Source organism: Ambystoma mexicanum, chromosome 7p (genome assembly GCF_040938575.1).
Source record: "Ambystoma mexicanum isolate Mex_15411 chromosome 7p, UKY_AmexF1_1, whole genome shotgun sequence".
Lineage (NCBI taxonomy): Eukaryota > Metazoa > Chordata > Amphibia > Caudata > Ambystomatidae > Ambystoma > Ambystoma mexicanum.
The window spans coordinates 260350139-260366272 of NC_090939.1; the positions used below are offsets into that span (position 1 = coordinate 260350139).

The window sequence follows — 16134 nt, forward strand, 5'->3', positions numbered from 1 at the left end:
CCACATCCGTTGAATTTCAGGGGGTTTTATTGTCTTAACTCTGCACAATTTAACTGCACCTTTAGTAAGGTTTGTTCTGTGAATTTCAAGGGTTTTGTTATACCGTTGTTTTTTATGAGCCACTTGGCCATGGCCAGTGGCCACGGCTGTACATTATCCCCCAATATGTTTCCTTTGGGCCCACTAGATGGCCACGGCCCACTATACATGTCTTTCGGGCCTACTAGCCAGTGAGCCCAGCCGTGTATATTACAAAACACTACTGGGCCAATAGCCATGGCCTTCGGCCGTGTCCACTGTACATGTTAACCCAATATGTTTCTTTTGGAACCACTAGATGGCCACGGCCCACTATACATGTCTTTCGGGCCCAATAGCTAGTGAGCACGGCTGTGTATATTTCAAAACACTACCGGGCCACTAGCCGTGTCCACTTTCCATATTGCACCCTTTGACATGTTGCCCCATTAGGCTTCATTGGTGCCCACTAGCCCTGGCCTTCAGCCATGGGCAGTGTCCATGGCCTTCGGCCATGTTCACTTTCCATATTGCACCAATCGGTTATTTAAAGTAACCAAGTACCCTTATCCTTTGGCCACACCCATTATGCCCCACCTCACTGTAGCTATAATATTCCTCATATTTGTTTGTATTAATCAAATTTTTTGAACTCTCTCTTTAAAAAAATCATTTAACCCATAACCCTGGTTATATTTGCAATGTACTACAAATAATCCCGGTCATCCACAAACGCGTTGCAAATAACCAGTTATTTTCGTGTGACGCACTTTCATCCCTGATCCCCTTTCTACTATAATCCCGGTTATGCGAAAAGGTATGAACTCTGAACCTGGTCTCCAGGACCTCCTAACTCCCTAGTTTCACATGGTGTCCTCTTTCCAGTTCCCCACCTTTAGCATGATGCTGTTTCATCCTTTTTTCTCCTCCAAATGGCATTTCTTCCACTTTTCGTTTTCGGCTAAACTTGGTTATTCCCTTATAACCCCAGTTATCTCTCGCGTCGAACAACAAATAATTGGCAGCTTTTTAATTTCTGAAAGGCCTCTCTGCTGAGAAGCACCATGGGACATATAGCTGTAATTTTGGGAGAATGGGTACCACTTTCTCCGCCAAATATTTTAACAACTAACAGACGGAATAACCCCAAATCCCTCTCGGAAATCGAGTCAATGCTTCAAGTTGTTTCGTACCTGTCCAATTCTGTGCAGCGGTTTTTGCTGTGCACGGCACAGAAATTTTGACTTTTTCTCTATGAGGGAATTAATGGAAGTATGTTGACAACAGTGTTTTTTTGGTAATAATTTTTCTAACGAAGCTTTCACAAAATGTCCATTTTGGGGAGGCCCATGACAAACTTTTAGTTTGCAAAATATCAGCCAAATCCGGCATGAAAGTCAAAGGTTTATGATATATGTTCTTCTATGTGGCCCTGCGCAGAGATATGCCCTTCACCCAGTCCACTTATCCCCTGCACTCACTTCACATTAATATTGCAAAAGGCAAAGAATAATATTGAAATCTTACCTTTTCAGAAAAAGCAGATGAATGCAGGCTACGACAGAAGAGAGGGTCTGGGTTTAACGTAAAAGACAATGGTGGGAGTACAAGAATTCAGGGGGGGATTGTGAGAATGGAATGTGAGGCAATATGACATGAGAAGGGCAGCACCTGGTACAGATCATTTAACACCAGCATGCTGCTCATCTCTTTCCCCACTTCTTCCTCTTCTCCTCCTTGTGCACCCTCTCCTACAACTTTTCCTTCTTCCTCCTATTTTACTCTCCTTTCTCTCAGCACCTTTTCCAACATGCTGCCCTGTTGCTCCCCTTGTTCCGTTGCCGTCTTCGGATAGCTTTAGTGTATCATAACCTTCTTCCTTTTCTGACCAGTCTTTAATTTCTCTCTGCCTCTCTCTTCTAGTCTTTTCCTTATTTCTTTTAAGCATACTACTACCCTTCCTATTCTTAGAAAGACATGACTTGACCCATATCTTCCATCAACCAGTTCTCTTAACTGCTTTATCGCTTTTTTGTTATCTTCTTAACTTCTTGACTGTGCTGTTCAGGCTCAAGTTTCTTGACACTAATTCACTCCTTCCACCAATTCAATATGGATTTTAACATGATCGAAATTGTTCTCCTACATGTCACTTATTTTCTCACCACTTCTTGCCACTCATAAATGTAGTCTCTTCTTATTCTCTTAGATGTGTCTGCAAATTTTGACACACCAGATTACTCTATCCTTTGTCCTTTGTTGTCATCTCTGGGCATTTCTGGTTATGGTATGATATGTCATTTATAACGCGCCTGTACACAAGTGTTTCTTGGCGCGACAAGACAAGGGAGGGAAGACAGACAAACGATCTTACTAGGCCTTGTGTCATTCAGATCGTGCAAGTGGGAGGGGAAAAGGGAAAGTGCCAGCGCGGGAGAGGGGATGCAATAAGTGCAGTGTAGCTCTGAGTGAGTGCATCCAGGGTAGCGTGGTTCCGGGTAAATGCAAAGGGGCATGGGACTGTACGGTTGCAGTTTCAGTCCCTAAGTGCACAGTAGGTCTGGAGGCAGTGCCGGGAGGACTGATCATGGAGGAGCCTGGTACCCAGTGAGATTGTGAGGGTAGCCAAGCAACCAATCGGTGCAGCAGACAGGTAGCGAGAGAGAGAGAGAGAGAGAGAGAGAGAGAGAGAGAGAGAGAGAGAGAGAGAGAGAGAGAGAAATCGGAGGAGAAAAGGAAGGTTTTGAGATGGTTCCGGAACTTCAGGTGGTCCGGCTCAATTTTGAGTGGGGCAGGGAGGCCATTTCAAAGGGAGACACCTGCAAAGGTGAGAGATCTACCTCCCACTCTCGCCTGGAGAAGCGTCTGACCATCAAAGAGTTTGAAGTAGCTGAGCGAAGGGCTCGAGAGGGACGGTATTTAGGAAGAGAGAGTTGGATCTAGCGTGGGCCCCTGGCCCATAAAGCCTTGTGGACAATGCATAGGGTTTTGAACTTGATCCTTGCAGCCATCAGGAGCCAGTGGAGAGATTTCAGGGCTGGAGAGTTATGGTCCCTGGGCCTGAGGCCAAGAACAAATCTTGCAGTCCTGTTCTGGATTAGTTGCAGAGGGCGGAGAGTAGAGGAAGGAAGGCTGAGAAAGAGGCTGTTTCAGTTTTTCTTTTAATTATGTGGTTACTAAAGCTTAATTTCTGGATCATTTATTCTCTCTATGCCATCCCTCTCTATTTCCTTCAATATTGTCTGTGACGTCACAGCCAAAGATTCACAAATCTGTCTTTCCCTCATTCAATGGCCAACTCCACCCAATTATTTCTGACTGTCTTTCCACTACCAAACTCTGGATGTGTGATCACTCTCTTCACCTAAACTCATCTAAGATGGACATTATTTTCTTCCCTGAATCTACTAGCCTAACATCCCCCCTCTTCATATTTATTTTCCTATGCACCATCTGTCGCTTTCTTGTTTGGCTCAAAATCTTGGTGTTATTCTTGACTCTTCACACTCCTTGACATATCATGCTTCTTCTCTTGCTCGCTCATGCCAACTCGCAATGCCAACTCTACAATATGTGTAAAATTCACCCTTTTCTCAATTTTGCTGCCAGTAAGACTGTTGTTCTCGCCCCTTCACTTGCTTCTCTCCATTTTCTTTCCTACCCAGCCCATTACCACTTTTGCTTCTTGTTTTTGTCTTTAAATGTGTCCACGGCTTTAACCCTACTTATCACTTCTCTCTTGATTCTGTGTAAACTCTCCCATCCGTTTCAGTCTCCATCTCTCGATTAACTGTTCTTAGACCTCCTTCTGCACAATTCTATATATAACTATGGAATGCCCACCCCTCTACTTCTTATGTTCTGCCTCTACCCTTCCTTCTTTTCAAGAATATCTTACAACCCATATCCTCCCCTCTCCAGCATCACTAAGCATGCCGCACCATGTTGTTTGCTCCGCCTTGTACTTTGTACTCATGTACTTTTGTTAATGCTTCTTTTGTAATTGTGAACAGCACGTTGGCATAATCGCTTTAGAAATTTAAATAAAAAATAATTGCTGCCTGAACTCAGTAAAGGTGAAAAACAGCTAACAACGCTCAGCAATTTAAGCACAAGCCCCAGACATCTATTTGCAACCTGCAGTGACAGAGTCAAACCTCCAACTAGCCCTGCATCCTTTCGAGGCCGGTACCATGAATGCCTTCAAATTGTATAAGAACACAACATTTTCATATGGCGCTTAGAAGTAGAAATCATCTAGCATGAAGCAGTGTATAAATGTGTGATATTATTTTTTATATCATAAAATACAACTTTTCATTTGCATGAATTTCCAGTACAAAGAGTAACCTGTAAAATATGTCATTAACGTATTACAGCTTAAAAATACTCCCATCGTAAAGGAGAATATTCTAAGAAAGACAAATTTATCCAAAAGACAAAAGGTAAAAAAAAATCTACTTCAAAACCATATCTAGACCTCTGCTCTCCTCCTTTCCCTGCACTCCCCAATTTCCCTTCCCTTTCATGCACTCAAACCTTTCATTCACTTCCGTTTGTGTTAATCGTATGGACAATATATACAAAAGGGGACTAGAAGTGGGTTATAATAACCCGTACATATTCCCTATGTTTTTCACACATGATTGTACAGGTTTATAATTATTTAGGCAGCGTAGTTTAACCACTAACCCTCCAGCCAAACAAACTGTCCCTTCACATGTATACTAGCCCTAGATATCAGTGATGTGCCGCTTATCTAGGGTGACGGGACAGAGAGAAGACTAAACCTATAGTTCAACTATAGCACCTTAAAAAATTATGGCACTATGATAAAAAAATATAATCAAACCAGGAATCACAATTACTATTATTCTTCCTTTAGGTTTGATCACAAAGAGTTAAAAGCAATGTATGCGGACCAAAATGGGACACATCATATTTTATTTATAAAAAAATAGCTATAACAGGTAAACCGTCACTGTTAGGACGTCCCTGTTTTTGGCAGCTGGTCGACCGGTCTTAGTGGCTGACATGTTTGATGCAAGCCAGAACACATAGGATACCACAACCAGCAGTTATAAAATATATGTGCTACAAACTAACAGTAGTACAATAGGTCCTGGAGAAAGTGGCATCAACCTTGCCAGCTACTGAAACCGGTCGACCAACTGCCAAAAACAGGGATGTCCTAACAATGAGGGGTTACCTGTTATAGCTAGTTTTTATAAACATGATGTGTCACATCTTGGTCCACATCCATTGCTTTTGACTCTTTGTGATCAATCATACTGGAAGAATAAAAGTAACTGCAATTACTGGTTTGATTATACTTGTGCTAATCTTATGCCTTAACTTTCAAATTGGCTATTATTTCCATCTCCTCTCCTTGCTTCCAGCCGCAGGCGGGGACTGTGGGTTGTGATGTGTTTGTGAAGGATGTGGACCAAGAGTGGGATCATGTCTGACTGAGAGACAGGTGTGGATGGAGGGTGATGCAGGGCCTGTGTGGGTAATAGTGGTTGATGACATGGAAAGATCTGTGTTGGGAGAGTTTGGAGGGTGGTGGTATGCCTGTGGGAGTGGAATGAGTGCATGCATGTGGTGTGCTGCTGCAAAACCCATTAGGGAATGTATCTATGGGTGGTTAAGTGTGAAAAGTTGAAGAGGGTGGGATTGTGTTGGTGCAGGGAACGGTGAGAGGGTGCTACGGATGTGCTGGATATGTGTCCATTAAAGAATACGAATTATACGTAATTATTGCTATTCTGCCTAATGGTCATAACTTGCAGCTCTCTGATAAGTAGTTTGTAGTGGGTGATCTGTTTAGGCTTTATCACCCAGAAATGTAACTAAAAAGGGTCTTGTTTGCATTGTTGGTGCAGTGAACTCAACTTGGTTGAATGTGGGAAATATTGAAAGGTGGACATGGTTTGTAGGAAATCTTTAACATGGCTGCTAGGGCTAAGGGCCACCCTAAAGCCAAACGTGCATATGATTAAAGAAATGTAAACACAAAATGTAAACTTGACTGGAACCATTAATAAATAATTAAATCAACATTTTGCAGTAATATCAGCAACACAACTTTTACAAATTAAAAAACTAGAATGGCAAACATATAAAGGGGATAAAAATGTAGTGCATCTTTGTTTCAGTCTTGAGTCTCATGACGTTCGTCATACTCCAAGTTGAAGCCTTGGTATGAGGTTTGAAAGCACAGTTGTCACCGTATTTCAGTCCACGCTTGTGTTGACAGTCAATTCAATGTCTAAGGGCCCTGCCTGCAGGCCATAATCAGCCTTCACAGTGCCACATGATGGAAACAGCATATAAAGCTGCCATCATGACTGGTCAGGTTCCTGTGAATCCTGGTTCAGTTTGGCTGTCTCTTCGTCTGGGTCTGCACTATGTTCACTGCAGTTTTGTGATTCTTCGGAAATTACTGTCACTTTATTGAAAAATTCGTCCACATCTTCGTTGGGTATGACTGGAAGAAATGGCGCATTATACACAGGCTGGTTCAGATACTGAAAAGAAAAAAAGAATCTGGGGTGATGATACTGCTAATACAATGGTGAGTCCAGCGCCATCAAAAAAGATGCAACAAGGCAGAAAATAAACTCTAACTTTCAATACTAAAATAAATCACACTAGGCCTTTACTTAACAGAGAGGCAAGGCAGAAAATGCATATATAATATTTATAAGACAAAGCCAATAGTTTTTGTCCTTTGGGAGGTGTACAAAAAACCTCTTACCTTCTATATTTGCAATGCCAAACCTACTGGCTTTGCAAAGGAGTGTTATAATTGTCCCGTGATGAATTGGAATCATCTTACACTGTGGCAGGTATAGACAATAATAAGGATGATCACAATAAAAAATACAAAACACCCTGTAATGCAGAACACAAGTGGAAAACACTTGGAAGTTGCAATGTCATGCACCAAACCCGATACCACTCGCCACCTTGGTGTGATAGCCAAACACCATATTGCCTCTATGTTTGGCGAACCGTGGTTGCTGGCAGATGTGCGGGAAAATGTTGGCAGCAGCCTGTGTCCTGGTCCAGTCATGCCTGTATAAGGAATAAAAAAGCATGGATGCACCCAACATTCACTGCTCCTCAACAATTCTGGTTGCTCAAGCTTCTGCACATATGTTTTTCCGTTTTGCCTTCCCTGGTTAACGCAACCTCAGCCTACCTACCGGGTTGCCTGCTCTCCTGCTCCTCTGGTACTCTGATATCGACCGAATTGTCCGATTTCTTGATTGTCTGGTACTGGGACCTCGGCGCACTTACTGCATTGCCTCCGCTTCTGCCATTCTTGTGGTTAGTTAGATGATGGTCAGAATCTGGGTGTCCTTCTCTGTTGTCCTTTTGAGCTGTGGAATCCCTGCCTGCCTCCTTCCTTATCTATCTTTCAGCCCCTCCTTATCCCTCGCCTTCCCTGGCAGACACTTTTCCCTGTGGGTCTTTCCCTGTTTCTGTATCCATTCTAATGCCTGACCCTATTTTCGAGTCCTGGCCGCAAACCCACTGCCCCAGGATTGAATTCATCTGCATTGCTATGGGTTAGGACATGCCGCTTCCAAAGTACCTACAGATCTGGACTCTAGAGAATTCAGACTTGCTGCATCCTCCTGGCATTGGTTTCCACCCCACCTGGAATCTATATATTTTTTATATCTCTATGGACACCTGCTCGTACTACCTTTCGGAAATTTGGGAAGACCCAGAAGCTTTGCCAGTCTCCCCTTGGTGCACACCCTGCCTTACAACCTCTCAAGGTACACATCCTTCGAGTCATACCTATTTCTGCTATCTGTTGGACATTCACTTTCATATGGTAACTTGTGTGTGTTTTCTCTTTTACAGCGTCGGGTTGGAGTCTTACCTTTTTTCCTCCCCATCTTTTCCTTTCCTTCCCTTGTTGTGTGGTCTGTTACCACCCTGGATGTGGGAAGGGAAGAGGTGTTTGACGGCTGGTCTCATGGACTCCCTGGGTGTTCCTGACAATCAAGCACCATGGAATAAACAAGCCCTCAAAGGTAACATTCCGCAACCCTTTCAAGGTTGCTTGTATGACTGCCACATAACATAACCTTCACCAGGATGTACTTGTTCTGTATCACGGAACAGCTAATTATCACCAGAGCCCTTCTGAAATGTATCTTCAAGAGCTCTAAAAGAAAGTTAAGTGTCTCTCTATGCAGACCTAAAACATTAATTCCCAAATGGTGATGGCCTTTAGTAGAATTGATACATTAGGTTGTTGGGGTGGTCAGGAAGGGTCCACATCATTACTAGGGATTAATGTTGCGTGCGCCATATTGATGACTGTGGGTGTGGCAAATGGAGCGCGAGTGCTACTTTTTTCCAGAACTGATACAGATTAGCTTCCACACACGCAAAAGAACAAGTTACTTACCAATTGTAACATTCTTTCAACTGGATGTTCCTCCCACGTATTCCTTATCTTTGATAAATCCACTTCAAGCTTACTGGCCACGGAAAAATAATTCACAGTAGAGGGCGCTGCGTGCCGACATCCCTCGAGTTGGTGTCCCTCGAAGGCCTCCGTATCGGCACCGACGTCACCATAGGTATAAATAGTCTTGCGCAACGTCCGTTGCTCAGTTCCATTTTGAGGTGCTGTTTTTGCCTTGTATGAAATGGTTAATTACCTTGAAGGAGCATAGGCTGCAACTACAAGGGAAGTTTTACTGCGGGGAAGGATGGGAGGGGCGATAAGGAATACGTGGGAGGAACATCCAGTCGAAAGAACGTTACAGTTGGTAAGTAACTTGTTCTTCGAATGGATTGTGTTCTTCCACGTATTCCTTATCTTTGATAGGCTCCCAAAGCAGTAGTGTGTAGAGGAGGCGGGAGTAAAATGAAATGTTTCCTTTTAAAGATGCATAGAGTGCAACACAGCTTTTCCAAATCTTGTCACCTGGCTAGAGGAGGAATCAAGGGAATCAAGACTGTAGAATTTAGTGAAAGTATGTGCGGATGACCATGTGCAGCCGCACATATGTCTTTAATTGGAACTCCTCTTTGGAGAGCTGAAGAGGCTGCGATACCCCTGGTTGAATGAGCCGAGGTGTTGAGGGGGCTCTTTTGCTGCACATTTATAGCACTCTATAATAGTTAATATAATCCACCTTGAGATGGTCTGTTTTGTAATAGGTAAACCTAACTTTTGCCCTGCATGCCCCACAAACAATTGGTCTGCTTGCCTAATCCACATTAATGTAAAAACTCAAGGCACGCCTTGGATCCAGCCTGTGCAATCGCTCTTCCTCTTTCCCTGGATGGGGAGGAGGGTAAAACGAGGGTAAGGTCATATTTTGTGTGATGTGGAATTCTGAGACCACCTTTGGGAGAAAATTTGGCTTCACTTGGAGAACTACCTTATCTTTGTGAAAGATTGTATGTGGAGGTTTGCAAGACAAAGCTTGTAATTCACTCACTCTTCTGGCAGAAGTTAAAGCCATTAGAAAGACTGTTTTAAGAATGAGAAACCATAATGAACAGGAATGAAGGGGTTCGAATGGAGTACCCATTAGAAATTTCAAGACTCGGTTTAGGTCCCACTTGAAAAGGAGTTTGGGAAAAAACATTAGTTAACCTGTTCAGAAATGGAATCACTATGAGCAATTTGAAGTATGAAAGCTCCTCCGCAGTGCGCTTGAAGATTGACAGCGCAACAAGGTAACCCTTGTTTGTGCCAACTGGAAGACCTGAATTTGCCAAATATAGCAAAAAAGATAACACCATTGGTGTACTACATGAAAAGGGTTCAATATTCTTTTTTCTACACCAACTGCAAAATTTCTTCTAACGGCAGTGGTATGAAGATTTTGTTGCTGGCCTTCTGGCTGAAAGGAACACCCCCATTACGTCATCTGGGAGGTCCCAATCCTTGTATCTCAACCTTTCAGAAACCAGGCGTGAAGGTTGAGGGCCCTGATATCCGGATGGAGAACCCAACCTCCCTTCTGCGAGAGAAGATCCTCTCTTTGCAGAAGACGAATCAGAGGACAGATGGACATGTCTGGATAATTCGGGTACAACGTTCTCCTGGCCCAATCCGGGGCAATTAGGATCATGGGTTTCCGAAATCTCCTCAACCTCCTGATCATTTGAGGAATGATGGGGACTGGAGGAAACGCATACAGAAGTGTAAACCCCAGTCCACCACAAACGCGTCCCCTAGAGCTCCTCTCTGGGGATATTCCCTTGAGCAATCCTGATCGCACTTCTGGTTGATACTGGTGGCAAACAGATCCACTTGAGGGGTTCCCCAAAGGGCAAAGATCTCTTAAAGGACTTCCTGAGCTAGTTCCCACTCGTGGCAGACTGTGATCGGCCTACTCAGAGCGTCCGCTGTCGAGTTCTTTTCTCCGGCTAGGTGAACTGCCGATAGAGAGATTCCTTCTTGATTTGCCCAGAACCAGAGCTGTATCGCCTCTCTGCACAGTGGCAGTGACCCTACGCCTCCTCTTTTGTTGAGGTAATGCATGGCCACTGTGTTGTCTGTCATTATTAGGACATTCTTTCCCTGTACTGATGACAGGAAAGCCTTCAGCGCTAGTCTGATCGCTCTCAGCTCTAATAGGTTGATGTGTAGTCTGGACTCCGATGGAGACCAACGACAGCTGATGGTCAAATCGTTGGTATGGGCTCCCCACCCCGTGAGTGAAGCGTCCATGACTACTGTTATCTCCGGCCATGGTTGCCAAAACTGTTCACCTTTCAAGATGTTCTCCCGGCAGGCCCACCACTGAAGGTCTCGAGCCACTCTGTCCAGGATTAATAGGAGATCTGACATCTTTCCTGAGTATTGTGATTACTGAGTCCTTAGCGCCCACTGGAGAGATCTCATTCTCAGGCGAGCCTCTGCCACTAGAAAAATGCAGGATGCCATGAGGCCGAGCAACCTCAAAAAGTGGAAGGCTGGTAGACGCTGTGCATTTTGAAACCTGATGACCATCTGCAGAATATCTTGAGCCCTCACCTCTGGTGGCAAGGCGTTTCCCAGGGATGTGTCTAGGACTGCTCCAATGAACTTGAGTCTCTGTGATGGTATCATCTGTGACTTCTTTAAGTTGAGGGAGAAGCCCAGTTTGTGGAGGAAGTGGAAAACATAATCTAGATGGATCTGAGCTTGTTCCGGGGACGCTGCTCTGATCAACCAGTCGTCCAGGTAGGGTTTGACATGAATCCCTTCCCTCCTTAGACTTGCAGCCACAACCGCCATTAGCTTGGTGAAGACCCTCGGGCAGAACTCAAAATTGATAATGAGAGTTGCCAATGGCAAGCCTTAGGTACGTCCTGTGCTTGTGATGGATTGGCACATGAAAGTAAGCATCCTGAAGGTCTAGAGATACCAATTAGTCCTGAAGCTGGAGGGCCTGAAGGATCTGACAAAGGGTTACCATCTTGAACGTGTCTTTCCTGAGGAATTTGTTTAATTCTCACAAGTCCCAGATGGGTCTCAATCCTCTGTCTTTCTTCGGTATTAGAAAATAGGGGAAATACCAACCCTTGTTCCTCTCCGCGACAGGTACCGGTTCTATGGCACCTTTCTCTAGCAGGTCTGAAATCTCTTCATAAGGAGCGGGTCTGGAAGCTTCAAAGAGTTGTTCCCTGGTGGATGACTCTGGGGAGTATGTAGGAAAGGCAGGCAATAACCTTGGGCAACTGTTTCCAATGCCCAAGCATCTGATGTAGTAGCCTGCCATTCTGTCAGATGTTGATTTAACCTGCCCCCCTACTGGTGTTTTGTGTGGGGAGACTTCAGAGGGGTTTAGAAGCGGCTGACGCAGATGCTGAGGGTAAAGCAGCACCTGCTGATACGAGTTTGGTACCTTTGACCCGTCCACCACGGGTGTATCGTCTCTGGCACCTTTGAGCTGGCTGCCCTCTGCCTTTTCCGAATGTGGAGTAAAAACGAAAGGGCTTCCCCTTCCAGGACATACCTGTGCGGCGATTTGGAGTTTGACGGATTGCAGCCCCCAGTGATTTTGCTGCCGCCTTTGAGGTTTGCAATTTCTCCAGGCTGTCATCAGCCTTTTTGCCAAATAGAGAGGTGCCGTCAAAGGGCATATTCAGAAGCTTGGCTTGCACATCAGGAGCAAAACCAGACTTCCACAACCACGCAAATCTGTGGATTGTGGTACTTGCCACCATGGCACTGCTGATGCTTTCAGCAGAGTCGCTACCTGTCTGGAGGGACTCACACATCGCATCCTTCCCATCCTTGATGATGTTCAAGAATGCATCTCGTTCCTCCCCTTCTGGGAGACAATCAGCCGCTGATGAAGCACACTCCCAAAATGTGTGGCTGAATCTAGCTAGCGTGCAAGTGGCGTTAACAGACTTAAGTTCCATACTGCATGCTGAAAATACTTTTTTAGACATAGCATCACATTTTTGTTGTCTCTGTCTTGTGGTATAGTGGGGTATGCCAACTTACTATTTGACGATGTCGCTGCCTGCACTACTAAACTCTCTGGAGTTGGGTGCTTACTTAAATATTCAGGGTCTGAGGCAGACACGTTGGAGAGAACTTTTTATTTACTGTAGGGATAACTTCAGGTGTCTTCCAATTTGCAGCTATTTTTCTCTGCAATGCCGTATGAAAAGGCACTATAGAGTCTTCTTGAGGCCCTTTATCTAAGATGTCAGTAAGATAATCTTGCTGGAAAGAGGGTGCAGGTGTTGTCCACCCCATAAATTGCATAATTCTAGCCATAAGGGCTCTGTAAGGCATTTCTGCATGTTCTCCAGGTTCTGGCAAATTCTGCTTCTGGAGAGGTATCTGTGCCACTGGCATCTTGTGAAGATTCTTGTAGATCTTTAAATCTATTATCCTCAGAAATTAGTTCCTTTGGAATGGGTACTGTTGTTCTTTGTAACCTAAAAGGTCTCTCATTGTCAGAGTCCTCTCCTTCCTCATATATAGAGGATAAAGCTCTGAAATAATCAGATCTTGGATAAGGGGTAAAACCCATTTCCAGAGAAGAAGGAGTCGAATTGGTGGATACTGCTTGGGAAAAAGTTGTGGTTGTCGATGTAGACTTTATAGGTCTCGACAAACCCACAAATGGCATTGAAAAACTCGAAAAGGGCCTTGATGTATTTGAGAGGACCAGAAGCCTTCTCTGTGTTGTCGATATTGTCGAAGCCACTCTCGACGCCTTGGGCGGGACCTTTGACACCTCTGGTGCCGGTGGCGTAGTTGAGGTTTGAGGCCTCGAGGACGTATCCTTCATCAGGGTTGACGACGGCGTTGATGATGGCGTCGATGACACAGATTTGTGCATCGAAAGTACCTTTGATGATGGTGTCGATGACGCAGCTTTACTTGATAATTTTTTGTCTTTACTCGAGGGTTCATGACGCTCTCTAGGGTTTTTGTTCGCCGGGTTTGACGACTCACAGCATTTTTGTTTTTCGGGTCTTTCACCCGGGGTATCACCTGTAGGCATCTCTGAGGGAGTCAAGGCTGCGTTCTCGAAGACCCTAAACATTTTTTTTACGAAATTCCTCCCACTTAGCTGGAGAGCTGTGTTTAGTGTTGCAGGTGACCTTTGCTGGGGAATTTGAGGATGACGAATGGGAGATCTATGATGCCTCTTCTTAGATTGTCTCGATCTCGAAGAGTGATGGGAACCGCTTCGAGATCTCGGTTGGGAATGTTTCTTTCGATGGTGAGGAGACGAATGTCTCAACTCAGCCGAGGACAATTTTGAAGGGGTAGATGATTTAACTGCCTTACCTCTTTCTAACTTCCCCTTAAGCTCCTTCAAGGATTTTGCCATCATAGACATGCAGTCCTCACATTCCGAACACTGGTGCTCTGATCCCAGGCACCACAAACAGATCCTGTGAGGGAGGATCCGTTAGTGACATCTTTTTACCACAATCTCAACATTTTTTGAAGCCGGATTGTGGCGTCGATGCTTTGGACGAAGATGCCATCGTAGGATATTTTGTTACGCTCACCTGGCTCCCACAGGGGCGTCGATCGGAACTGGACGGCTGTGGTTTCCACCCACGTGACGCCTAGTGCAGAGATGACAGACTGGACTGGCCCAACTAATCTCGTCTGCTTGACCCGAAGAAGTATTCTCCTGAAAGTGGAGAAAGGGAATTAGCCACCCGTGGATTTGAGTGATAACCCCCCCCACTTGTTAACCCCCCCCACTGTTCTCCCCTCTAATCACCTCCGATGTCTCTTTTTATATTCTCACCTTAGGTTTTTAAAGGATGAGCTCTCCATCCTCCGTAGAATGCAGGGGCGCGTAGATAACCAGTTACTTCACTGGTCCGAAGGAATTAGAGAGTTCCAAAACAATATTGACTCTGAGGTTCCTGGCGAGGAGCCGTAAGTATATAGTTCGTAAGAGTTCAAAATGTCTGACTTTCATTCTTGTCCGATTCCTTGCAGCTTGACCCTAGAGAAGATTGCCTTGTGCGGCTGGTAAAGTTCAGGTAAGAGTCTGTATTATCCAACACTGTCCAGTAAATGACAACTGTATGTAATCTGTTGCTTTCTCCCTTATTACAGGTGCAGAGTGAGAAATTATGGCATTTTGAGGAATAATACCTCCGGCGGTAAAATCAGGTAAGTCTATTATGGTGAAAGAGATTCGGCGAAGATGAATGGAGGCTGCGCCGGCCCGTGGAGATGAAGAATGCCTCCGGCGGTAAAATCAGGTAAGTCTATTGTGGTGACTAATATTGCCTTATTATTCTCTCAGCTCACCTTGCTGTTCTTTATTCCCCTTAGGTGTCGGAGTTTGGCGAAGAAAGGATGAAGACAGAGGTGGATCGAGGAGGTGCTGTAAAGACTGGTGAGTATAGCGCAGCGCTGCAGCAGGCGATGCGATGCACATCAAATAACGTCTTTCTTCCTAATTGAAGGCGCGATGGATCCAGAATCAGGTGAGGAAATAAATATTGTTCTTGTTCTAACCTTTTTCCTTCTTTCTCCCTTTTTTCTAGGAGCTCCAGACTCGAGGCGGGCGTGGCAGAAGACTGGATGCTGGCTTGCAGGCACGGTGAGCGTTACGCTGCAGGATGCAGAATAACGCGAAGCGTGAGCTGCTCTTCGGGCGTGGTTTAAATAGCCTTCAAAGTAGTCCCAGGTAAGAAGTTCCCAAGACCACACCCGAGTAAGAAAATAGTCCCTGAACAGTAGTCCCCCTTCAGACTTCACATTGGTTTTAATGCTGAGCAGCATGGTCTGCATAAGGTAAGTGAAAGCAAAAGAGCCTAGCGCCTATGGCGCCAGGACTGACCCCTTCTATGAGCCTGGCGCCTAAGGCGCCAGGACTGTACCCAGATAGCCCCTAGCCGGGGCTGCTGGGTTTTTCCCAAGTATCTGGATGCCTGCTCCCGGGACAGATGGACCTGGTCCGGATGCCCGGGGGTAGGAATCATGACAGCACTCCCCCCCAAGGCCCCTCCCAAGGTCGTTCTTCCTCTTGGCCCTGGTTTGTCCGGGAAGTCCCGATGGAATTTTTTCACCAGTCGGGGTGCATGGACGTGGTCACTAGGTTCCCAGGATCTTTCTTGTGGTCCGTAACCTTTCCAGTCAATTAAATAAAAAAGTCTTGAGTTAACTATCTTAGAGTCCAGGATATTTTTAACTTCAAATTCGGGTTCCCCATCAATTAGGATAGGATCAGGTGGATTGGTTAATCTTGTCCCGGGTTGGACTGGTTTCAGGAGTGAAACATGAAAGACGGGGTGAATTTGCACGTTAGAAGGTAGTTCCAATTTAACGGCCACCGGGTTGAGGCCTTAATGGTGTAAGGTCCCAAATATCTAGGGTTAAAGGTCCGAGTTCCTTTAAGGGGTATTTGTTTAGTAGCCAGCCAGACTTGATCCCCAATCTGGTATTGTGGAGCATTACTCCTATGTTGGTCAGCATTTCTTTTGTATTTCTCTTTTGCCCTTTTTAATTGCTCTGTTGCTTCCTTGAAGGCTTGTGTAATAGTAGAGTGCAAATGACTCACCGCGGGCATTTCTAGGTGCTGGGGCAAATCGAGTTCAGAGGTTCGAGGGTGATGCCCATACATGGTAAAAAAAGGGGCT

General features: G+C 45.1%; 1 protein-coding gene across 4 annotated transcripts in view; it reads right to left on the reverse strand.

The window, feature by feature from the left end:
* Positions 1 to 4293: 4293 nt before the first annotated feature.
* Positions 4294 to 16134, reverse strand: part of IL10RB (interleukin 10 receptor subunit beta) — a 472792-nt gene continuing 460951 nt past the window's right edge. For all 4 annotated transcript variants that reach the window (XM_069636303.1, XM_069636302.1, XM_069636301.1 and 1 more), the window contains one exon: positions 4294 to 6548. In XM_069636303.1, coding sequence (XP_069492404.1) covers positions 6363 to 6548 — 186 coding nt within the window. In that variant the 3' untranslated portion in view covers positions 4294 to 6362. The remainder of the gene's footprint in view (positions 6549 to 16134) is intronic.